Genomic DNA, 25,233 nt, shown 5'->3' with positions numbered 1-25,233 from the left:
TGGTGAAGGGTCTGTTGCACATATCATTTTGTTAACACGAAATATACAAGTAAATTAGACGACATGAAAATGTCTAGCTGTCCCCTCATCGTTTGAATGTGTGCTGTTGTCACGTGTAGTTTGTTTCGGGTGGAATCCAGCAACTGCCCACGTCAGCTCGACGGACTGCTGTAATGGACGGGGATGGGCTTGTGTCTGTGCTGAAGGCGTGACTCGTGATTGAGTCAAGTTTGTCTTTCTTTCCAAACTTGTCTTCTGTTGCCCTCTCTTCATGATGAGGATGTGTTTGGAAGGCTCATTTTCAATCTACATCGGTATGATGGGCAGAAACCGAAAGATGAAACAGAGGAAAGCTCCAGAATTTCTTCAAAGTTGATTTCAAGATCCCATGTTTTGAAGGACATTCTTGTCATTTAAACATGCAAAATTACAATGGTTTATCATCGTCCCCACCACAATAAATAAAAAACAACAATAAAAAAAAATTTATTGTTTGTGCTCATGTATTTTTTTATCGTGGAAAGTTGTACCTCATAGCTCATACAAAAGCAAAAGCAAAAATAAATACATCCTAGACAACTTTATACTTTATACGGCGAACAATATTTTGTCTCTAAAACTCGAATTGTGGATGACAACATGTCAATATTTTCTACCCCCCAGGTAAATAACATTTAAGTTAGACTTTATTGTAGTTTCTATCAAGTTGCCATGAGAGAACGAGACTGTCACAAGTAAACACAATAATCAGCAAACTTGAGTCCTAACAAAAACATGTCACTAGAAATTTTGCTTAACCATATGTTACAAATACTTAGTAAATAATTATAATTTTAGATATTAAAAATATATTTATTTGTGAGATGCGTCACGCGACAATCCTATTAAAAAAAATATAAAATTAATATTTTTATGCGAGTCACGCTGCATAAATATCATAACAAACATGTTTCTAGTTAAATAATATTAACAAATCTCTTGAAATTAGACCGTTAAAATGTCACTTTTAAAAAATATTTAACATTACATTCAAAATATAATTTTTCTAGAATATAATTTTTTTATTTAAATTAATTTTTTTAGTGTATTTTAATTTTTTTCACATGTTAATATCAAAAATATATTTTTTAAAATAATAAAAATATATTATTTTAATATATTTTTAAATAAAAATTATTAAAAAAATAATTACTGAGTCCATGTTAAACATGGTATTTAAGGCAGTACTGTTACTATTTACACCATCAAGATGTAAACTTTACTCGTGGAAACACCATACCGAATTTCTCACCATGAAAATATGGTAACAAAAGGAGAAAACAGGGAAAAGAAAAGAAAGGAAAGAAAAATACGCCGAGGCAAACACAACCATACAAAAAGCACAGTTACGAAGACACCCTTTTGATACAAAATGCCAAAAGGGCATGCGCCCACATAACTCCCTGACATGGACACAACCCCATCCGTGGGCCCTTCTTACCCAACAACAGCAAAAAAAGAAAAGAAAAGGAAAAAAAACCCTCGCTTGTAAAATCAAGGAATGGAAAGAAAAAAGCACATGCTTCTAGTCTCGTCCCTGTGCCAGTTATAACTTAACCGTCCCCTCAGCTCTTTCCTTCCCCACCCCAGCAATCAACAAACAAACACTCACCTGAACCTCCACAAATTTCTCTCATTAACCCTACAACACACCCAAAGACCAAAACCTTTCACATCTTCACATTTTCCTTGCGCTTTTCTTTTAATTATCTCCTGGAGTCTCGCAATCATGGGGATTCCAGCTGATGATGTCGTTTTGATCCAGCTAGGTAGCGGTTCCAATGACCCCACCGTCGTTACCGTCAATTGCCCTGACAAGTCTGGCCTTGGATGCGATCTCTGCAGAATAATTCTCGAGTTTGGGCTACACATTACTCGCGCAGGTACTTGCATTTCGTGGCCATGTTTTAATTCCTAGCAAAATTTGGCCCTTCTTTTCTTTTTTGGATTGTTATTTACGGGAGTGAATTATAGTAGATGAATAAGCTCCACGGTTATAATCTTTCTTGAATTTCGTAGGATATTCAATGATTCTAAATGATGGAATATCTCTCTCTCTCCTTTTCTTTTGACGATGGCAGATTTTCAAACGGATGGAAAGTGGTGTTACATAGTATTCTGGGTGGTTCAACGTTCAAACTCGCTAAGACTTGATTGGGATAGCTTGAAAAACCGGCTGTTGATTGTGTCTCCTCCATGTCTGGCTCCACTTTATTACGATCACAAATTGAATGGTTCCACGGCTGCTCCTTCTGTATATCTGTTGAAGTTTTGTTGTGTTGACAGGAAAGGATTATTGCATGGTAACTACGAAGATGATGGCAGGCTTGATGTACTTTGTTTTGCTGTTTAATTCAAGGAATGAAAATAACATGGCTCGTGCTTTTTACCTGTGTAGATATCACCGAAGTTATAACGGAGCTTGAATTTACAATTCAAAGACTAAAAGTGATGACAACACCAGACGAGAAAGTCGTGGACTTGTTCTTCATTACAGATGGCAGGTGAATTTTCCCTTTTTATTGTTTTTTCTGTTGAATTTGCTTATATTGAATATATGGAACCTAACTACAATAAATGTCACTACAATGTGTTCAATGCACCTTCCGATGATGTTTGCTGGCTACCTATTGATGACGAAGCGATTAATGGCTTTAGAAGTTCACCTGAAACTGTTTCTTCGTTTGAAATCATTGAAAATTCTCGTAGTTTTTGCTTGTCAAATACGGCTTTCTTGACAATATACTGTTTCATCCCGACATTGACAATTGCCTGGGGTTATAAAGTAATTGTCAAAAACGTGCTTGTCTTCATAAAGGAACAGCAATGTTATGTTTGGGTTCCAGATGTGCTCGACACTTGCTTAATTTTTTGGATTCAAATCGTGCTCAAGGGGTCCCTATTTCTTCACCGTTATTCCACAAGTGGCTCATCACCAGCTAGTCCCCAGGGATGACCACATGTTACATAGCTTTTGCTGCAAATTTGTAACTCACTCCAATAACCGAGATCGATGACTGTCCTCGGAGCAGGAAAGCATTATATATCTATAGAAAGGCATGCGATAAAATATGAAACTTATTATCAACAATCCTTAGTTGCCTAATTTCTTATTGAAGTATTGTAGATATATGGCTGTGGCATAATAGAGGGTATGAAAGAGTAATTGTTAACCTGGCCAGAGAAATCTACCACATGGAAAAAATTAGCGCTGGGCCAAAACCTTATAGTAGATCATAAGCCTTTCGCCATGATAATCGGAAGCATATTTCAGAAAATTAAACTACTTAGAAACCTTTTTTTTTATATTGTTGATCACATGGCATGTTTCTTGTAAAGTTTTGAAGTTGACTTGCTCCTGCTACTATGTTTTTAAAATCGTCTTCTATTCGAGCATGAGTAGGTGTTGGTCCCCTCCAGCACTGCTTTCTAATACTGTCTGAGCCAAGGTCTTGGGCGGTTTGTTTCTTTGATTATGACGAGTAGTTCCAGGAAGCACATATCATAATTGGACAAAATCTGTTCTTATATTTATCTGGTTATATATCAGTTCGAAGTTGATCTGTCAAAAAAGAAAATAAAATAGAAAAATGTCAATTCACAATTGATATTTGGTAGTCTTTTTCCAGGGAGCTCTTACACACGAAAGAAAGGCGAGATAACACATGTAGATATTTGTGTGATGTATTCAAAGAGTATTGTATCAGCTGTGAACTTCAGTTGGCCGGTCCTGAATGTGAAAATCAGCGGACTTTCTCTTCCCTCCCAATGGCAGTTGCAGAAGAATTGTTTAGCTGTGAGCTGTCAGAAAAGGAATCCTGCACGCAAGCACTTGTGACAGCTATAACACCACCAAAGAAGGCCATCGTTACAGTGGATAATCTTTTGAGCCCAGCTCATACATTGCTTCAAATACAATGTGTTGATCAAAAAGGTCTATTTTATGACATCTTGAGAACTTCAAAGGACTTAAATATCCAGGTACAGTGGTCATGAGATTAATTAGAACAACTCTTCTTAATTTGTCTGCTATGTTATTGATCCTGACCATCTTGAAATGGATCAAGTTGCACAAAATATCACCTTCCCATTTAAGATGCTTACAGACTGAGAAATCATGTTAGTACGAGCATTGTCCCTCTCGCGACTCTTCTCCTTTCAAACCTTTTGCTGGACTATTTTCCTTACTTTTCTCTGATGTCTCTGGAAATAATGTACATAGCATGCTATTGTTCCATTAATGCTATAGAATCTATCCCATTAAGTTTCACAGCAGTGCCACTTGTTGCTTTTTTGCATCTTTTTTTGGCACTAAATGGTTGATTGCAATGTGTATTTTAACAATACATGGCTGTTTTGTTTCTAATGTAGGTAGCTTATGGTAGATTCTCATCTAGCATAAAAGGATACCGTAACATGGATCTATTAATTCGGCAAACAGATGGGAAGAAGATTGTGGATCCTAAACTTCTGGCCAATACATGTTCTCGATTGAAGGAGGAGATGCTTCATCCATTACGAGTGATCATCACCAACAGAGGCCCAGATACTGAACTCTTAGTAGCTAACCCTGTTGAGTTATGTGGCAAGGGAAGACCTCGTGTATTTTATGATGTTACTTTATCTCTGAAAAAGTTGGGAATATGCATTTTTTCGGTAAGAGTTCAATATCCGCATTTCTCCCAATTCGGCTTCTATCATCCGCTATGTACGAGTAAGTTCTCTTCATTGTTAATTTGCAGGCCGAAATTGGAAGGCACTCAACTCAAGATCGCCAGTGGGAAGTCTACAGGTTCCTCTTGGATGAAAATTGCGACATTCCGTTATCAAGTGGTCAAGCCAGAAATCAAATAGTGGACAGAATTAGAAGAACATTAATGGGCTGGTAGAATGATCCACTGGAAAACAGCATTGATGATGAAATTGGTTTTGCCTTCTCGCATCACATGTGTACCCATCTTTCTAGGTGGACAGCTCCGCGCTGCAATGCTGTCCTTATTTTCCGATCATGAACCAAACCGATCATTGAGGTCATGCAGCAAGATAATATATTCTCTATATATAACCAGGCTTCTTGTTGTAATCATTCGTTTCCAGCTGGCTATTAATATTCAGTGTTTCATTTCCATCATCCTCTACAACGTAGTCAAATAAGCATCCATGGCACCTTTAGAAGATGCACGAGGCGATCCCTTTGTAATGAAAGTGTAAATTATCTAATAAACTCTTTCCTCAGTAATTTTTTTTTAAAAAAAAACTAGGAGGAGGGCTGGTACGTAGTGGTAGAAATCTTGTAAGGTTTTGTACTTTACCTTTCGTGATGCAACAAAGATCCGCAAAGGTAAGATGCACTCAATATGAAAGACGTTTAGGCCAACAAATTTGCCGTTGAGAGGTCGTTGGATAACCCGGGAAGAGCTGTAACGGGTGGTCCTTTTCATGATCAATTGGTGATTGGTTACCACGTTTTTTGGGCTCTCTTGGAGCTGCAACCATCATTTTAGCTGAATTTCAGAGCCTGCGCTGGTCTGCCTTTGGCATGGGGTTTTTAGGCTTCAGATCAGTAGTGCTGGAAACTGACAAGAAGGAAGCCGTGCGTGCCCTTTCGGTGCTACCTCTCCAGCTCATCCTTGTTTTATCCTAACTGGTGACATCTGTGTTCTTCAGTGAGGGTGGCCGCATTCATAATCTTCGTGTAGGTAACCAAGCTTTGATTTCTTGGCCAAAATTGGAGTTCATGGTGATGAGGGTCAACGTATATTGCAGAATGCTTCTCCAGCCCCCGATATCGGTCTATTCTTTTTGGAAATATGCCAGCAGTTGAGTTCTTGAGGTCCCACTTTGTGTTTTGCTTTCAACCACAGCACAAAGAAAAGAAAGATTTTGGAGGAATCAGACTTCGTGTGTGTTTGTGTTTGCTTTCAATAGCTTGATAACTCTCTCTGTTTGTTGCTTTTGGTGTTAAGAGGCAAGAATCATCCATGTAGGCTTTACCATGTCATTTTTCTGGGAATTTTAGCTTTTCTTATCGTAGTTTGAACAGTACTTGTGGCTGATTTGGAGGAGGAGGCCATCGTATCTTAACATTAACCATTGTATTTTACGTAATAATATTTTTTTATTAATTTAAATATCACAGCTAGCTTGTATTTATCTTAATTAATTTTATAAATCTTAAAATTAACAATTATATAAATCTTTAATAATTATCATTTTAGCAGCCACGACTCAAAGTTGAGATTATGGGAACAAACCCCAAACCCCTTAGTCCAAGCTCCACTAAAAATAACCTACATTATTTTGTTTATACGAGTGGAAAGGAGAAATTTGATTTTATTAACACATGTAACTCCCAGTAGTAATTCTTTTTTTTTCCCCTCGTATCTATCTATTTATCTCGTATTTAAGTTAATTATGGAATAATATAAAATTTATTCAGCAATAAAAACCAAGATAAGGGAGACGAATTACACGCTATCACTAACGACGAGGACATTAATGTGCTCTGATCTGCAGTTCTTCCTGTCTTTCTTTGCTTGCTGCCTAGTTTGATTCTCTATAACCACAATGTCTTTTACAGAAAAGAAGAAACAGACTCCAATCCTCAAAATCAATAAAAATGTGTACGCTGGAAAAACGAGGCAACGTCTACATCCGGACATCAACCGGCAACGATGAGCACAGGCTAAACCCAACAGGCCAACACTCCTCGACTCAGTCCGATCAGCACTCAGCCGCATCCGCCTCCCCTCCGAACCCACCTCCCCTTCCTCCGTTTTGATCACCACCGCACACGGCAAATTCTTCTCCAATGGCTGAGATCTTTCGTGGGCCCGATCCACAACATCCCAATCCATCACCCTATCTCGCTACAGGATGATGTCATCAAAATTGCGTGGTCTCGTATCCGATCACATTTCTCTTCCCATGCCAACGATTGCAGCTATCACGGGACACGCGTCGGCAGAGGGGGATGGTCTATGCTTTGTGTCGTGATTATGAGGAGAGATAGAGGGTTTTTGTATATGAGTGAGTTGGATATTGGGCTTGTGGTGCCTGCTTGGTTTATGGCGTTGCTGGAGTGTAAATTTGGGGACGTGAAGGCGAGGAGGGATGTGGTGTTGAAGACAGAGAAGTTGACGGCGGAGAAAAGGACTGTGGATATGGTTGTTGGAATTGCGGAGGAGACTGTGGAGGCCGCGGTTGGGTTAGGCGAGGAAGGGGTGTCTGACATGAGGTTAAACTTATTTTTTGTTAATTTTTTTAATGTATTTTAATTGTATTGATATTAAAAAAATAATTTTTTAAATATATTTTTAAATAAAAAATATTTTAAAATATAATATTTATGACACCTTTAGATACAGTGAAAATATTTAAGAGTAAGTGTGATGGTCAGGTGTATCGCATAAGTATCGATGGCTGTTATGGGCGAGGTTTTGGATGAGTTGGGTTTGATGAGACTGTTGAGAAGGAGAACGGGAAGGGAAATAGATCAAAATTGTAATTGTAATTAGCGTCCTCTAATAGTCAATATTATGGGAAATAATAATTGAAAATCTGAAATGTTTCATGTACAGTTGTGTTTAAATAATAATAATAAATTTTATATTAAAATTTTATTTAATAATTTAAATTATTGAATTTAATTTTTTTTATTATATTATTAAAGTTTAATGATTAAGTGATTATGGGTTTGAAATTTATTATTTTTATTTATTTAATAAAGAATAAATATAATAAAAAATAATATAAATTATATTTTAAAATTAAAAATGGATTAAAATTGTGATTAATGCTTTTTGATTGTTATGGAAATAATATGGAGATTTGCCATGTATGGCGATTTCTTTACATGTTTTACATGTTGTACACATCGCTGGTGCTTCTTTCACGGAGATTATGTGAAATGTGTTGGTGGCATGACATGAAGATGTATTGTAACAGGAACAAGGCTGGACCGATGTTTTTAAAATTTTAAAATTTTAAAAATACTTTGGAAAGATATTATAACTGTGTTGAATTTATAATTTTAATAATAATTATTTTTAAAAACAATTTTTATTTGAAAATATATTAAAATTATTTTTAAAAATTATTTTTAATATTAACAAATAAAATATTATTAAAAAATAAAAAAATAATTTTCTTGAAAAGCACACAAAGAAATTTACAGTAAAAAGAAAATCCTTACCGTTGAAAGAGAGACGGATGGAGCCTGATGGACAGCAAAAGCATGATAAAATTAGGTCCGTCTACGAATTTTTTCACAGGAGATTTCAGTAAACAAGCAGATGCTTGGAGGGTGATTAGAAGTATAATTATGGTTATTTTTTTAAAATTATTTTAAATATTAGTGTATTGAAATAATTTAATAATATTACAAAATGTTAATTTGAAGTGGAATTTTTTTTTTTTTAAATACAAAAACAAATAACATCTTATTATTTGTCAACACATTACTGGTCAACTCAGGAGAGGGTATTTTACTTCACCAAATAGAGAAACACGAGAGCTTCCAGTCAATTATTCAACACCCGCTACAACCCGTGGTTCAACAACCCAAAATGGTGTCTGCTAGTGATAATAAGATATCTTTTTTTTCTCTCGAAATAAGATATTCTTTGTCAAACGATTAAAAAATAGAAGAATTGACTAGAATAATATGCTCTCCCAGTCTCACTTATATGCCTATTATGTAGCCATTAGATTTGGCATCTTCGGATTCACAAAGAAACTCCCTTTTCTCGTAAATTATTAAAAAAAAACTTTAAATAACTCTTACCATTCTTTTTTAGTAAAATAGTATTTATATTGTGATAAAATTACTTTTTAAACTATATTTTATTTAAAAATATATAAAATATTTTTTAAAACATTTATTTTTAATATAAATGAGTCCAGAATTAAGTACTACTTTGAATTTTATACCGACAAATTGAAGTTTAAAATTAAAAAAAAACAGGTTCATCTATTTTCCATCTACTCCTCTTTATTTTTTTTTATATAATAAAGAGAGTGGATTCTTAATTACCCATAATTATATTTACTATCTCCTCATCAATCGAACAGAAATTAATTCGAAAAAGTATTTTTTTTTTACTCTTCTCAGCGGCCCACTTAAAAAGTTTTCATGTAGCGGTGTCCAGCTAATAATGCATACCATCTCATAAAACCACGCATACTCATACAGCTACTAAGATACATCGCCAACGAATTTCCTTTCCAGATTATTATTAAAAATAAATAAATAAATCCAACCCCTCCTCTCTCCGGTTCCATTCTCCATCTCTCTTTTCCCCTCTCCATTCACCCACCCACCGACTCACTCACTGCAGAGACAAATGCGGAGATGACTACTTCACGATGGCGGAAGAATACTCGCTCTTTTTAATTTAATTTATAGCCTCTTTTGATAGTTGCCTAGAGACTTGGTGCCCAATCTCCGTCAATTCCAATGTCTTCAACGTTCAGTTCCTCACGAAATAGTCCTGGTAGCGCCAGGCTACAGCTCCAGTTTGGTGCTGTTTCCAGGCTTAGATCTTCTTCTTTAAAGAAGCCGCCCGAGCCGCTCCGCCGTGCCGTGGCTGATTGTTTATCCTCCGCTGCTGTCGCCACCTCTCACCACGGAATTTCCCCTGTCACATCGACTGATGCTTCTAGAACGCTTATTGTAAGTGTTTGATTTTGATTGGATCTTGAAGTTGTTGATTTCAATTTGAGTTTTTTTTTTCTAATTCAGTTTACTGTTTTTACCTCTTAATTCGAGATTTATGTGTTAAAATGAGGGACTTGGATTTTTTTAGGCTTAATAAGTGAAAAGGTGTTGCTTCCTTAAGTGGCAAGTGAGAGAAAATTGGAATTTGGTTTCAATTTGTGTTTGCTTTACATTTTTCTTGGAGCCAAGGATGGTATTCATGACCAAATTGAGATTCTTAAGAGAAAATCGTGTTGCATTTCAATGCATCTACTTTCCTTCCCCCCCCCCCTGTGTGCAGTTAATTTGAGTAATGTTGTGCGATTGACTTTATGAAAAAAAAGCCGTCATTTGTCTTACCTTTTGTCATATTTGTAAGCTTTTGATTGCTGCTCTACTAAAGTATTGCCACATGTGGTATTTGAAATCTGATGCTGCTTGAATTTATTGCTTTTTGTAGTTTTAATTAACTTTTAGTGAAAGACGGATCTGATTCACTGGCAGTTGATGGATGTTTTATTTTGTATCTAGTGAAAAGCATTTATTGGTAGGTTGTGACTAACCTGAATGCATTAGATTTTCACAGTAGGCTTATCTATGTTGAAATCCCATGAAGAATCAGAGAAAGGAAAGGGAATCACGAACCCATAGTAATCGAATCATTTGTTAGTGACTGTTTTGATTTAATCATTGTTTTTGAAGCCCAAGCGGAGCCTTAGATGCTTTGATATATAATAATGACATCAGCTAACATGCATATCTCGGTTTTCAAAGCACTGTTCACTTCTGCCTCGTGTTGTCTCTCATGGCACTCTTCATAAGAATAATTAATCACACTTGGCTGTCAGGCCAAGGTGATCAATGGGGGTTTGGATTTCGTGGAGTATTAGGTTCAATATCGCACCAATAAACAAATTACAATGACATTCTGCTATTAAAATTGAATGCACGGGATACTGGTTTGAATTTACTACTTCAATGAAAAAATGGCAGGATTATCTGGCAGCCCCTACAACTACTGATCTGGCCTATGGTGTAATTCTAGAACATACAATTGCAGAGAGGGAGCGCAGGTAAATGTGTTGTTTGTTATTATTTCATGATGTATATTCTCAACTTATTTTCTTTTGCTTTGCACATAGAAACGACTGCTATGGAACCTATTCCCTTTTAATGCATTAGATGGAATTAGAGAAACATGAATTGTTAATATGGTGTGAGAAAGAAATGAAATTGATGTGCTGTCATGTATGCTCAAATATTTAAGGTATGATCAGGTGCATATATCAAGAATATTATTGGTATGGCAGCTTGTGGACAGGGAGAGGGGGGAGAACAGTAAGCTTTCAAATATAAGTTGGTCTCACCTGTTGCATTGAACCATCTTGATTTTGGTCATTCTTAGTTTTCTATAAATAGAGAAAAGATATACAGGGAAAAAAGCACAAGAAGTAAGACATCCAGCCTAAAAACAAACTCAAGATAAGCAACTCAAGTCTCTGCATGATAGATTCAACACCCAGAGTTGTCACAACCTCACACACTGGACTGTCCATGTCCTTGTAAATGCCAAAATTAAAATAAGGCCGCGATCCTTCTGTTCTTCAAGTGAAGCACTCTGAAACAAGTTGATGTGATGAACCCCTAATTGATAATTATCATTTTCAACTTACCTGTTCTATTTAAGACTTTTCTCTTTTGCTCGGTGAATGGTTGAAATCAACAATCATTTCTGGAATATTGCTGAATTTACGAATCACATCATCTACTGCTAGTTTCCATATTATGGAAATTTTATTTGCTATATGTTAGGACTCTGATACTTCCTCAATTTGGTATATTCAACTCTACACAAGGCTAAAAAGAATGGCTGTCACGGATGTGTTCTCAGATTAGTTGTACTGCTGCTGATGTTGGATGCATGTTTGTGTTTTCCTACTAAATGAGCTATGGGTTGCTTACTTGTGCAAACTTTCTGTTTTTATTTCATCTCTTTTGCTTTGAAAATATTTTGTAGGATAGTACCTGTTCTAATGTTAAGTATTTTACCACTGACACGGCTTTAATTTGTACCAGTCCAGCAGTAGTTGGAAGATGTGTGACACATTTGAAGCGTTACCTTCTACGGTACGTTGGCCTTGCACAAAGTTGTTTCCTTATTAGCTTTTGAATGTAGAACAGACAGTCCATCTTTAATATGCAGTCTTTCATGTGCGAGCCATTGCTGGTGATTTGTTCTTCCTTATGGGATTTTTCTCCATTACTTTAGTTACAATGAAAGGAGACATTAGGGGCTCTATGCTATGTGGTGCATAAGCTCATGGGATTTTTGGCATCAAATCAACCTGAAAATATAAGTGCACTCCCTGGCCTATCCTAAGATGGCAGATGACAGATTTTAAAGAGCGAGCTTGACATAGCTGAGATAAATGCAGTCAGTGGATTGGAGAAAGAATTCTTGGATGATTGAAAAGCATCTTTCCCACATCTGCCCTAGACTTTATTCAAACATGTGGAGTTTTGGGTCCACCTTTCATTGATTTTCATGCCACAAACATCTGATTGGCTGCTAGCCAGACTAGCGAAGCCTCTTGAACTGCATGCTAATCAACTCTATTAAATTTTGGAAGAAGAATTTTTTATTTTTGTTATTCAATTATTTTGTCTATAAATAATTGGAATGAAGGTCAGGATGCATGTCTCATCCTGGTTGCATTAAATAGAAAAGTGTTTTCTATGCCAGATATGTGACCTTTTATGAAGTAGTCAGCTCTGTTAGATTCTATGATTAGTTTATAATTATTTTTTTCTTTTGCCACAGATATAAGCCTAATGAGGAGACATTATTTCAGATTGATCGGTTTTGTGTGAGCATAATTGCTGAGTGTGATTTCAGCTTAAAACGAACATCATCAACTTGGTCTGGATCTCTGAATCAGCAATCTGTTTCATCAACAGCATCTGCAAATTACTCACCTTCCCCACCTGTATATATTTATGCTTCTGAAGCTCTTGTAAAGTCATTAAATTATGTGCGTTCCCTTGTAGACACTCACATTCGAAAGCAATCTGTCCAACCACCTCCAACTCCGTCACCTTTCTTTGATAGAAATGCCCATTTAATCTCTTCAAGTGGCTCAGAATCTTCAGAGAAGAATGACCCTACTACTTCACCTGCTCCAAACTTATCAAATGTTGAAAATGTTGAGGTGGCCGAGGATCTTGATTACATTGCAGATGATGTTTTGAAGTGGCGTTGGGTTGGGCGACCATTTCTATCAACTGAGAGGTAACAAACTTTTGTATGCACTGTTTTCTAGGTTAAATCTTTTCTTTTTAACTTTGGTGATGTCTCCTATTCTGTTGCTTTATGCATTGGTTGAATGTATTCATTTCATAATGCAGTGATTGTCCTGTGGATCTCCATGATGTGAGTGTATGCAAATTCCTAGAATTAGGTGCTGCAGCTCTAGTTGTAGGAGACATGGAAGATAACACGAAGGGCCAGCCTTGGAAATATTTTGGAACAGCCGATATGCCTTCCCTTGATCAACTGCTGCAGCCTTCATCAGTCACAACAATTACCAATTCAGCCTCAGCTCGTCGCCACTTGAGAACAATAACATCATCTAAGCGGAGTAAAGCAGGACCTCACCAAATCTGGCATGTTCTTCTTCCTAAAATTTTTGCTTTGTCAAGCTTGGAGAATTTTGTTCCAATTAAGATTAGATTTTCTCTTACATGTAAACGAATCCATCACATATACTTGTGACTTACTTTTGTGCTATGGCAAAGTTGCGTGATAAATGTTGCCTAGTTGTTAAGAGTGATAGTAAAGTAACTTGGGTTCTCATTTGGAGAGGAAGGTGGTCGGTCATCATTTAGTTAGATCATAGTGATGCTCCACTACCTCTTGCTTGAAATTTATTTACAGCTGCGTAGACCTTGATATAAACATCACATTGGTTTGAAAATGTTGATTAAACTCCTGAACATTTTGATTCCTGTTGCAGGGAGGATTCTCCTGTGAGCACGTTTCGCCCACGTGCGCGACGGCTCTTCCAGTATCGTCACTACAGGTACAAAATGACAGATCCTATGGTTCTAATATTCTCTTCACATCTAGAAAAGGTGGTCTTGGTTTTTTATACTTTGACTTTATATGGTCATCTATTTGTGACTGGAATCACTTTCCTTGTTATGACATAATCTTTATCAGCATTTTCTTCTTTTTGGTGTTTCTAATCTTATGCACCCCTTACCTTTGCCCCTGTTAAATGCAGTTGTACATTTTTCACAAATGCATAATGCTCTTTTGTAGTCGAAACTTGAAAACAACTAATTGTTAAACTAATTGTTTTCTGTTGGTGGCTTCATTTTCTTGTTTTGGGTTTTATTACCCCAGTTCCTTTTCTGTTGTGAGTTCAGGGTATTTCATCTGACCACTTCCCTTTCTCTTATTATTTTATTTTTAATTGTTTCAGTGGACAGCAACCTCTGCGATTAAACCCCGCTGAGGTATGCGAGGTTATTGCTGCAGTTAGCTCAGAGACATATTCTGCTAGTGCCAATCATTTTACCGTTTCTAGATTAAATAATAACAGCGGAAAGCCATCAATGGATGTGGCTGTGAGTGTTCTTATTAAACTTGTCATTGACATGTAAGTTTTAACTAGCATCGTTTTCTTTTTCTTGTATATTTAATTCTCAACCAGACACTGTATCTTTTGCTATCGATCTGTACACACATACATACTTTTGCTCTATACATGATTAGCTAATGCAATCATCTGCTATATAATCATAATCATATGATTGTTGTCCACATGAAAAGGCCGGGAGCTTTTCAAATTTGCCATGGTGATTGCATGTTTTTATAATTGCCTCGGAAATAATCAAATATTAGTGGCTTTTGTGATCCAATGCTGGGGACTGAGTTACCTAGAAGGCTAGAACATGTACTGCTGTGGAATGCAGCGTGGCTGGGAAGGAAAGTGGTGTACACCTGTGTCAAAATAAATGATACAGTTGGGTCACCTTCATTTGGAGTTCATGTAGAGTGCTTAATGGAAAGTTAATGCCATTAGACTGGCTTAGAAACAGAAAAAAATTTGGATCATCAAGATCAGTGATATTAGAATTGGATTGTTTCAATAATGAGTCTCTGATAAAAAGTGTTTCGTAATTATGAATTATAATAGTTCTTTTTTGGAGGATAAGTTAATCTTCAAATTGGGTCTTCAGCAGGATGATTTGGCATTGTAAATGGTACCGATTTTATTTTTTCCAATAACCTGCTTCATGTTTAGTTAAGATGAACATCTATTGTTTTTTCTGTGCTTGATCCATTGTTGTAGTTTTGGAGATTGAGTTTGTACCATGAATTACAGGAAATATCTATCAAGGCAAATTATAAAAAATTAAATTTGATCAAACATTTCTTGTAGTTTAATTGACTTAAAACATAACTTTTATTAAGCCAAGAAACATGGCAAATAGAAGCAAATGTTCCATAAAAAGCTACCATGAATTCCTTCTTGCGCTGATGCCAGGTTGAGATGTGCTTGGATTTTTCGAAGACTGCTTTATTTTTCCCAGGGGTTCAATTTGATGTGTTTTCTTTAAGAAAGAAATTTGTCATGATAATGAACTGCTTAAAGAAGTTCACTGGAAATTTTGTTTGTAGGTATGTTATGGACTCCGGGACAGCTGCTCCTCTTGCTCTGTCCATGCTTGAGGTGCCGTGTCAATAAAATATCAATTTGGTTATTATGATTAGATTGTGGAAGCTTCTGATTTTATTTTTTCTTTGAGTTTGCCTTTCAGGAAATGCTTAATTCTTCAAAAGCTGCTTGTAGGGTCCGTGCCTTTGATTTAATTCTGAACCTTGGGGTTCATGCTCATTTGTTGGAACCTGTGTTGATCAATGATGCTTCTACCATTGAAGAAGAGTATTCACAAGAATCAGTTTTAGACTATAAAGAACAACTTCCAACACAGGGGAACCAAAAAGCAGATTCTGTTAACAAGTTGGGAACTTCATCAGCAATTAAAAACTTTGAATCGTGGATTTTAAATATTTTATATGAGATACTTCTTCTTCTTGTCCAGGTACGGTTCCATTTGGCATCATTTAAGCAGTTTTTTGGTTAATTTATGTCCACTTATTTTTGTTCACCTTTACATAATGAGGAGGTAATGTCTTGGATTCCTTATTTGTTGACTCCAACTTCCCATGTTGATGTTTTGTATAACTCTTCACTATCTGATGCCTTGAATTTGTTTTTCCAGACAGAGGAGAAGGAAGAATCTGTTTGGGCTTCTGCTTTAAGCTGTTTACTTTATTTTGTCTGTGATAGAGGCAAAATCTTGAGAAACAGATTAGAAGGCCTTGACATAAGGGTAAGCTTGACTACTTCAGAGTAGTATCATGAAAATGCAACTCCGTCAAACTCTCTCCATTTAAGTATGTCTATTTTTGTTGCAACCATTGCATATTGACTTCACAGAAGGATTCCTTCAAACTTTAGTACTACATGCTACTGTCATGGAAGTGCATATTCCTTATTCTTCCTCTTATTGCTCTGCTTTGACCAGCAAAAACTAGGGGGTGGAGTATTTTCTTGTCTTCTAAACTTCGTAAGCTGTTAGGTTCACTTTTTGAGTGAAGTTTATGGTTTGATGTAATTCCTCTTTGTATGGCATGCGGCAACAGTACATAGTTGTCCTGTTAGTGTCTGGAACTCCCGATTAATATTGTGCTTAGGCAAACATCTTCAGGAGTTTGATTGATACATTCTTGTGTCCATTTTCAGGTGATTAGAGCCCTAATAGAGACTAGCAGAAAGAATTCTTGGGCAGAATTGGTTCATAGTAAGCTCATTTGCATGTTAACGAATATGTTTTATCAAGTTTCTGATGGGTCTATGATGACCATCGCAATGAACCCAGTGTTTCTCATAGACGAGCTTGACCTGATTGGGGGAATTGAATTTATTTTCCATGAGGTATGAAAATCATTTTTTCATTGCTTGATATAAACTATAGGCATCAATAATTGTAATAAACCCTGTTCCCCCTATTACATCTTTACCCATATCTTTTGTTATGTTTTGCAGTATTCTCTAGCTAACTTACGAGAAGAGAGGAGAAATCTGTACTTGATTCTTTTTGACTATGTGTTGCATCAAATAAATGAAGCTTGCGTAGCAGCTGGGGAATCTGAATTCAGTGATGATGAGATTCAGTCTATTGCAGCTCTCCTCACTCTTGCAAATGCACCTGAAGCCTTTTACAGTTCTGTTAAGCTGGGTTTGGAAGGCATTGGGGAACTTCTGAGAAGATCAATTTCTGGTGCACTGTCTAGATATCCCAACAATGAACGATTAAATATGGTAAGCTGAAGGTAGAATGAATTGCTCTAGGTCTTCATTCTGTGTTTCTGATAAGGAAATCACAGAAGGCTTACTCTTCACAAAACCCGAGGACTACTCTCAAGCACACGTGCACATACACAAAATCTTTTACTCTGTGCATGTGCAATCGCATGTGGTCTCTATCATTTATATTTGAAAATTCAATTTCTGAGCATGAAGTTATTTGCTTTGGATTTTTTTTTCTTCTTTTTGCAAATTGGATGACTAGAAATGTTTATTTTCATTTCCATGTTTGTCTGCAATTACCCATGCCTACTGTTGTCTGAATGATCTGATGATAACAGTAGTCTTTTGAAGGCCCTTTTTCCCAGGTGCCATAAGGATAACAATAATATATATTATGCTGATATCTTCAGTTCCCAGTAACCCTGCTAATCATGGCATGCACTCTTTCTAAATCTTCAACTCAATTCTTAGGGGTTCCTAAATCAAAGTTCAAGCATATTACATAAAACACCAATCTCTATCCTCATGTGGCAAGAAATAATTTACTGATTAGTAAAGACTTAATACATATTTACATGCTGGAGATGTGCATGGGCTTCATCCAGGCATTGGGAAACATCAGTCAAAACCTATAGGCCTAGCCAAAACTAATCAGGCGATTCAAATTTAGACCTCAGCAATCCTGAAATTGAAGTTCTAGCTAAGCTGTTGGTTACTCAACTCTCACTCATATCTTACGTAATTCCTGGTTATTCTTTGTAGCTGAAGCTGTAGCATGTCTACAGTGACTTCTGTTTCAAAAACCTGTCATGTATAACACATGCATTTAGAAATAGGTTTTGATTGGACTAAATGTACCTACCTCTTTTTGAAAGACAGTTTTAACCAAATTTCATTTTTTTTGGACAGCATTATATGTGATGGTGCCAAAATTTGACCTCATTATGTTCACACATTTAACTGCATTTGGTTTGCCTAGCTTTTGGCAGTGACACATCTTCAGTTTTGTACATTGTAATTTATGCTTATCACATTAAATTGCATAGCATTTATCCTTGTTCATTTCATCTTGGCGGTGTTCTTATGTAATTGCTGATATGTGTTGCACCAGTTCATAGAATTTATAGGCACAAACATATCTTTCCATGAACTGCTGATTAATTATGGTTTCTTTATTATCGATTTGGCTTCTTTCTGAATTTAACCTGTTCCTTACAGCTCTTGGAGAATGTAACAGAGAAATTTAATGCAATAATTAGTTCCTTTACTCATTTGGACAAAGAGTTCTCTCATCTGATTGAAACAACCCAATCTTACAAGTTTCTGGAAAGCGTAGAGAGTGCAGTTCCAAGAAATGGTGTCGGCGTGAAAGAAAAACTGTCGTGGGCCACTTTGCATTCTCTTCTTCACTCAGAAAGGATTGCTTACCGTCAGAATGGCTATACCTGGTTGGGTGATTTGCTTATTGCTGAAATTACTGAGGGAAGCAATGTAAATGTATGGTTAAATGTCAAAGAATTGCAGGGTAAAATTGCCTATGCTGGTGTACATGATTCTTCAGTTTCGTCAGATGTTCCTATGTCAATTTGGCTTATGTGTGGTCTTTTGAAGTCCAAACATAATATCATCAGATGGGGATTCTTGTTTGTTCTAGAGAGACTTCTCATGCGATGCAAATTTTTGTTAGACAAGAACGAAATGCAACACCGAAGGAGCAGTGATGCCAGTCATGAGCATGCAGATAGCAGACTCGAGAACGCAAATGCTGTGATAGATATTATGAGCTGTGCTCTATCCTTGGTTGCTCAAATAAATGAAACAGATCGTATCAACATTTTGAAGGTAATTTGTTGGTCAACAAATACAACAATTGCCTAACCCAAATAGCTTCCTGATATTTAGGGGCAATGCCTACTATGAAAAAGATCTATATTCACATTGTTCCTCATAGAATAATTTGACTAGATAGTTGGCATTGCTAATATTTTTTCATGCCTTAAATGTCCTGGAGATTAATATTTGAAATTGTCTGAATATAAATGCAGTAGTGAAATTCGATGCATCTTCCCTTGCATTCAAGGGGTTCTGAAAAGTTGAAAGATGCACTGGTTTTATTATCCAGAAAAATAAATAAACAAATAAAATAAAAGATGCAATATAGCACATGTTTTCTATTTGCGTATGCACTTCACTCTGGGAAGTAGCTATGTTCTTTCCTTTTAAAGGATGGTTTCAGGAATTGAATTGCTTGCTTCTACCTTTTCTTATCTTTCAATTCATAATATGCATTGCATTGGAATTCTCCTTTAAGGTTTATTTGCCCCAACTCATGTTCCATTGGTGTTTTCTAAGCAGATGTGTGACATATTGTTCTCTCAATTGTGCCTGAAAGTTCTCCCTGCAACTGCAATCCCAAATGGTGAAGGAATGCAAAAAGGTAAAGTTTGTGGTGGAGCGGATGAAAATAAGAAAAATGATAAATGCGATCGCACCTCTCAACTAAATGACTTCCACTGGAATGAATTCATGGAAGAAGCTGATAGCAGATCCAGATCTAGCTACAGCATCAATACTTCTCTGATATGCAAGACAGCATCAATGGCAGCAATGCTTCTCCAAGGACAGGCTATTGTTCCTATGCAATTAGTTGCACGTGTTCCTGCTGCATTGTTTTATTGGCCACTTATTCAACTAGCTGGTGCAGCAACGGACAATATTGCTTTGGGGGTTGCTGTTGTAAGCAAAGGAAGAGGAAATCTTCCTGGTGCAGCATCGGATATCAGGGCAACCCTTCTATTGCTTCTAATTGGTAAATGCACGGCAGATCCTTCTGCTTTCCAGGAAGTTGGCGGAGAAGAGTTTTTTAGGTGATTCCTCTCTTCTCTACTTCCTAGGAATGATTTGCCATGCCATTGTTTAAGTCATGCCAACTCCTTTTGCTTTTTGTTTCTGGCAGGGAACTTTTAGATGATACAGATTCAAGGGTAGCGTATTACTCTTCAGCTTTTCTTTTAAAGGCAAGATGCTATCTTATTCTCACTAGAAAACTTTAATTATTTATTTTTCTAATTATAAGTTGAATTTTGCTGAATCCTTCAAATCTGAATTTTTCAGAGAATGATGACAGAAAAGCCTGATGAGTACAAGCACATGCTTCAGAATCTCATCTTTAAAGCACAGCAGGTAAGGCTTTATTTGTGCTTGAAATAATGCAATTCTTAAATATGGTATGCTCATTGTCTGGGAAAAGATATACGAGAGAATGAACTGGGTATGTTTGTCTCTGGTCATAATGTCTGAGAAGTGAGCAATGTATGGCCATTTTCGTGTTTAAAGTACTGACATAGAATATCTACAAGCTGTCATAAAGTTTCATTATGACCAGAGGTCAAACATGTCTAGTTCTGGTGTATTTCAGTAACTCTAAACATGAAATACCAGAGGTCAAACATCGCTTGTGTGCTTGCTTTTGTTTTATGCAGAGCAACAATGAGAAGCTGTTGGAAAATCCGTACCTTCAGGTGCGCGGCCTGCTTCAACTCTCAAATGATGGCTTGTAATATAGTGACTCTCATAGACACTGCAATGCTGTGTAGTTTGAAGTTCTTTACTCTTGTCACACGTGATCTTTCACTCACCCGGGGACATTTGACAAAGTCTTGAAGGTCCATAATCAGATCATGCCTGGTCTTTTGAAATAACACAGGTTGGTATCTGTTATATGGAAATACTTCAACCGGGCAAAATATTTGATTAAAGTGGAGTACAAGGTTCCAGATCTCCTCCCTGACATACCAATGAAATAAATTAAAAAAAAGGCTCAGGGTAACAGTGAAATAAGAAAAAAAGGCTCAGGATACAAGATGAAAGCTGAGAAATCGCTGTGGACCTTATAGGGTCCAAGATCAACTGCGTCTTCAATTGTCGCACCAATTCTCCTAAGATGAGCATGCATTGAAAAGACTGAAGGATTTTTTGATTGGTGTACCAAGTTGAAATATATGCAGCAAGCACTAAAAGATTGGCCAGAGTAAAAGATGTTCAGGAACTTTTTGGAGTAACCCTGTTCAATGGTTCTGGTACTTGGTTTTTTTGCCACTAAAATCTAACAGAGTTCAGAGGTTTAAAATATTATCAGGTATTGTCTTCAGTCCTCAATTATTATCGCTATTTGTGTATTTTTCACTTGTTTATTGTGCTTCTGAATACCACATCTTCGTCTTTGCGTGTGATGAAACCATATAAGTTGTTTTTAGGTTCATATTGAAGGGCCATTTTCAAAATATAATTGTATCTGTTTAGGGCTTGAGACCATGTTGGTAGGAGCGCTAAAGCGATCACTCTCTGCAAAGATTCTGAAAGATAGCTCTATTTCTGTAGTTCCTAGACCACGGCTTGGCAGTGGCACAGTAACTCAAGAGCCTGTTTGGCATGACTTATTAAAAGTGACTTTTGACTTTGAGTTATAATTCAGAAGTTGATTTTATAAGTAACTTGTGACAAAATAAATTAAAATGACTTTAAATTAGATCTTTTTGAAGAACAATCTTTTTGAAGAAAAGATGTGGTACATGTCAAAATCCACAAGTTAAATTTAATTAAATCAGAACTGACTTAATTTTATAACAAATTTTTCATTCAAGTCAATAGTCATTTCTAGCTAGCATATTTATGACTTTTCTATGAATATTTTTTTTAAAAAAAAAAACCTTAAATCAATTGATAAAAGTCATACCAAACGGAACTTTAGTAATGACTTTTTTTGTATGTCCAAACCTGTAAGGAAATCATTATAGATGCTTGACAACTTCAATAGAACTTGCATATTTCATGTCATGGAATTTGAGTTGAAGAGAAAAAATTCTTCTGTGCTTTAATGTTGTCATGTACCTGCACTAACGAATGCATTCTTTTATGTGGTTGCAGTAATTGTGTGCATAATATTTAGAGAAGGCTTTCAGGCAGCTTCAAATCAAGTCTAAATTCCTCTTTGTACAGAATCAGGATTCCTCTGGGCCTTTTTTTTTTTGGGTACCCGAGGCAGTATTAAAAATACAGGCTTCTTTTTTTAAACAGCCAACATTCTTAGTTCGTTTTTAACTCATAAGAGGTTTATCAATTTTGTTGTGAAGAGACGCCCTGGGTTATGGATGCTCAGTGACCAGGACCTGAAGGTGCTGGCTGGCCTGTATCACAAAGCTCTCCAGCTGCATTGTTTAGGAAATGTTGTGATTTGGACCGTCTCCAGAGTGGGTTTCTTTGCATGTGTTACTGATTTTTTATGTTGTAAATATGTAATTTTTCTCTTTATGGCGGGCCGCCTCAAACCTGGTGTGATCTTTTGTATAATGGCTTTTGTGAAATGTTGCCCTTTACTGAGTCTATGGTGTGCGAGTTGATTTAAATAAAAAGATTCAGTTCTCGGCTCTTCTTATGTTCACCATATCATTTGTGTAAACATGGGTCATGATTGATGCAAGAATCCATGTCTCTAACTAGTTCATAACACCTCGGAACACGTAATTTATACCTGTCTATTCCGTGGTTGATTAGGGTTCCCTTCACCATCTGATTTTCAGCAGTGTTGTAGAACTTGCACAGAATTTCATTTTTCTTGATACGCAACTTCAAAGCAGCTGCAAAATTGCATATTAGTGGATCTCTACAGGGGAGGAATTGTTTCTGTAAACTAATGATAGGTGGCAAGATATAGTGACCTCTGGCTCCATGTCCCTGTGGGAGGATGACCCTGTGTGTCTCCAGCGATGAGGTTATTTTTTAAATTTTTTAGTGTTTGTTTATCATTAGAAAAATTAGTTAATGAAAAATAGTTTTTGATTAATAAAAAATACTTTCCAGTCAATAGAAAATATTTTTCAGTCAATAGAAAATATTTTCTAGTCAATAAAAAATATTTTTCAGTCAAAGAAAAATTTGGCTTGATTTTCAGAAAAGTATTTTTTTTTAGCTATGTTTGTTTTTTAAAAAGTGATTTTTAGAAAAATACTTTTCAAATTTTTTTATATTTGTTTGTTGTTAGGAAAGTTGGTAAATAGAAAATATTTTTCAATTAAAGAAAAATTTGACTTGATTTTCAGGAAAGTGTTTTCCTAAAAAATTTGAGCGGAAAACACTTTCCGGAAGTTGTGAAAAATTTAGAAATGTTATTATTTACTAATTATATCAAATTTGATCCTCAAACTTTTGATTGTTATATATATTTTGTTTTGAATATTTATTTTTCAATATGATTTTTTAAAATTTAATTTTTATATTAACTTTGGTCCTCATTTTTATAATTGTTATTTTCTTTTCTCATGTTATTTTTTTATTAAAATGTTTTATCTATCAAATTTGATACTTATTCTTTTGATTGTTACTTATTTGATTTGAAATACGTTATGAAATGTTAATTATTATTATTTTAATTTCTTCATCTTTTTTTTTTAGATTTGATCTTTATTATTTTGATTATTATTTATTTTATTTAAGATAATTTATAAAATTATATTTTTTTTCAATTCCATTATTATTCAACTTTTTAATTTGTAAGATTTATTCCTCATTATTTTAATAAACTTGAAAAAAATAAAACATTAATAAATTATTTTTTAGTTTATTTTTCATAATATAACCAAACATTAGAAAGTATTTTCCAGTTTATTTTTCATAATACTATCAAATATAAAAAAATAATATACTTTTTATAAATTTATTTTTCCTTAAATTTATTTAAAAAAAAAAACAACCGCAAACAAACAGAACCAGAACCGAAATAGACATTCCTTCGAAACGCCTTTGCACCACGGATTTGATGATCATGCACCGAGTTTCCATTACAATGTAAAATGAGGCTTTACAGGTGTTTTGAACTACAGAAGCCGTGGGATAACGACTCTCAAACTACAAAAAAATAATGCGAAACGAACCCAGCAAAATGAGCCGCACCGTTCACATTAAGATAAATATATGGAAGAACAGGTAACAAGAACCATAAAGGTGACAATTTAATGGTTCACGTCTCTCACAAAACCATTTTAATGTAAAATATTGACAGTCAGAACAATGGGTTCAGTAATTTCAAGGTTTTTATCCTGCAGCATAAATGATAAAGCACCAACTATCGAAAGCGCATATTCCAATCAAAATGTTGATGTTAAATGAAACTATTAACCAAGGGTCCCTAGTTATACCATGATCCTATGAAGCGACGTGCTTATATCGAAGTTCCTATTCCTGCCCCAAAATGGCCAGTAATATCCTCGACTAGTCAGTGAAATCACTTTAATTTCATGGCTTCAAGGTGGTACCTGTCCAGGTCAAAATCAAGTGCTTCTGCAGTAAGCTTCTCGACATGGTGTCTCCCTGGCTGTGGCCCCTGGCCAATCCGCTGCATAACCCCTTCTCCTTGCACCAATTCTTTCTTGAACACTGTCCGGTGAAAAATTGAAGATTTGTTTATCGAGACAAGAAGTGTTGTACTGCTAACAATAATAGCAGATGTACAGAAGATTAAAGAATACCACTCCATAATTCAAAGATCACGTGCATTAAAATACCAAGGGAAACACCAAGATGCAAATTCCCCTGAAAACCAAGGCCACTTCCAATAGAGAAATGCAAGGCGTGATATCATCGACAACAAAATTGGATACTTATAAACCCTGGAGCGAAGTTTATTCCTTATTAGTTTTCTCCCCTTTCCTACCAGTCACTGTGAGATGCTATGTGGTGTTATTCTAACCACTTCATGAGTTATGTTGCTCCTTTGCATCATGCATGCATGCAAATATTGCTGATGCAATTACATCATGCCACTGGTTAGCACTTTTAAACCTTTTTTTCTTCCCTAGTTGAAGAAAGAAAATTTAACGAGTCAATCAAACATTCCCAGATTCTCTTCAAGAAGAAGCAACCTGAACACCTTATATATGCAACCGTACAGTGCTCTAGTGATCAGGAAAAGAAATCAGGGTACGTGTTAGGGAGCACTTGAATCAATCGGATCTATCAACACAGATAATTCATTTTGAGGTGATTCCATGCTAGTGAATAACAAAGTTTAAAGCAAACTTTATATATATATATATATATATATATATATATATATATAGA

At 35.8% G+C, this 25,233-nt stretch overlaps 3 protein-coding genes and 1 pseudogene across 9 annotated transcripts in view; 3 read left to right on the top strand and 1 right to left on the bottom strand.

The window, feature by feature from the left end:
• The first annotated feature begins 1,541 nt into the window (after nt 1-1,541).
• LOC105126867 (uncharacterized) lies at nt 1,542-5,350 on the top strand. 3 transcript variants are annotated; one of them, XM_011028074.1, is made up of 7 exons: nt 1,542-1,922; nt 2,121-2,342; nt 2,438-2,543; nt 3,669-4,020; nt 4,411-4,695; nt 4,782-4,948; nt 5,124-5,350. In XM_011028074.1, exons 1-6 carry the CDS (start codon nt 1,769-1,771, stop codon nt 4,926-4,928), a joined length of 1,266 nt encoding a protein of 421 aa, XP_011026376.1. In that variant the 5' UTR covers nt 1,542-1,768; the 3' UTR covers nt 4,929-4,948; nt 5,124-5,350. The 3 variants fall into 3 exon arrangements, with proteins under 3 accessions (XP_011026376.1, XP_011026305.1, XP_011026220.1); XM_011028003.1 differs by having other exon boundaries at nt 4,782-4,952; nt 5,128-5,350; XM_011027918.1 differs by having other exon boundaries at nt 4,782-5,314.
• A 1,071-nt stretch (nt 5,351-6,421) lies between these two features.
• On the top strand, nt 6,422-7,298 carry LOC105127867 (uncharacterized; annotated as a pseudogene).
• Nucleotides 7,299-9,205: 1,907 nt separating this feature from the next.
• On the top strand, nt 9,206-22,545 carry LOC105126787 (uncharacterized). Its single transcript, XM_011027805.1, has 18 exons — nt 9,206-9,712; nt 10,730-10,809; nt 11,813-11,863; nt 12,558-13,025; nt 13,142-13,399; nt 13,750-13,815; nt 14,221-14,397; nt 15,423-15,474; nt 15,563-15,847; nt 16,028-16,138; nt 16,552-16,743; nt 16,855-17,130; nt 18,337-18,960; nt 19,474-19,985; nt 20,075-20,135; nt 20,233-20,301; nt 20,601-21,256; nt 22,045-22,545. Exons 1-17 carry the CDS (start codon nt 9,497-9,499, stop codon nt 20,676-20,678), a joined length of 3,576 nt encoding a protein of 1,191 aa, XP_011026107.1. The 5' UTR covers nt 9,206-9,496; the 3' UTR covers nt 20,679-21,256; nt 22,045-22,545.
• A 1,487-nt stretch (nt 22,546-24,032) lies between these two features.
• Nucleotides 24,033-25,233, bottom strand: part of LOC105126509 (THO complex subunit 4B-like) — a 2,669-nt gene continuing 1,468 nt past the window's right edge. For 4 of the 5 annotated variants that reach the window (XM_011027655.1, XM_011027423.1, XM_011027500.1 and 1 more), the window contains one exon: nt 24,033-24,549. In XM_011027655.1, coding sequence (XP_011025957.1) covers nt 24,444-24,549 — 106 coding nt within the window. In that variant the 3' untranslated portion in view covers nt 24,033-24,443. Of the gene's footprint in view, nt 24,968-25,233 lie in introns of all 5 variants that reach the window. The other variant, XR_842479.1, reaches the window with a different exon arrangement.

The sequence above is a fragment of the Populus euphratica genome, unplaced genomic scaffold (assembly GCF_000495115.2).
Source record: "Populus euphratica unplaced genomic scaffold, PopEup_1.0 scaffold1.1, whole genome shotgun sequence".
NCBI classification, from domain to species: domain Eukaryota; kingdom Viridiplantae; phylum Streptophyta; class Magnoliopsida; order Malpighiales; family Salicaceae; genus Populus; species Populus euphratica.
This window is presented reverse-complemented; position numbering and strand designations above follow the sequence as displayed.

Excerpts from the sequence above, each read along its gene's own strand:
- LOC105126787 (XM_011027805.1), top strand. The coding sequence starts at position 9,497 with ATGTCTTCAACGTTCAGTTCCTCACGAAATAGTCCTGGTAGCGCCAGG. Across the intron at positions 16,139-16,551 it reads TAGAAGGCCTTGACATAAGG|GTGATTAGAGCCCTAATAGA; the intron begins GTAAGCTTGACT and ends GTCCATTTTCAG. Across the intron at positions 16,744-16,854 it reads TTGAATTTATTTTCCATGAG|TATTCTCTAGCTAACTTACG; the intron begins GTATGAAAATCA and ends TATGTTTTGCAG.
- LOC105126867 (XM_011028074.1), top strand. The coding sequence starts at position 1,769 with ATGGGGATTCCAGCTGATGATGTCGTTTTGATCCAGCTAGGTAGCGGT. Across the intron at positions 1,923-2,120 it reads GCTACACATTACTCGCGCAG|ATTTTCAAACGGATGGAAAG; the intron begins GTACTTGCATTT and ends TGACGATGGCAG. Across the intron at positions 4,696-4,781 it reads TGGGAATATGCATTTTTTCG|GCCGAAATTGGAAGGCACTC; the intron begins GTAAGAGTTCAA and ends GTTAATTTGCAG.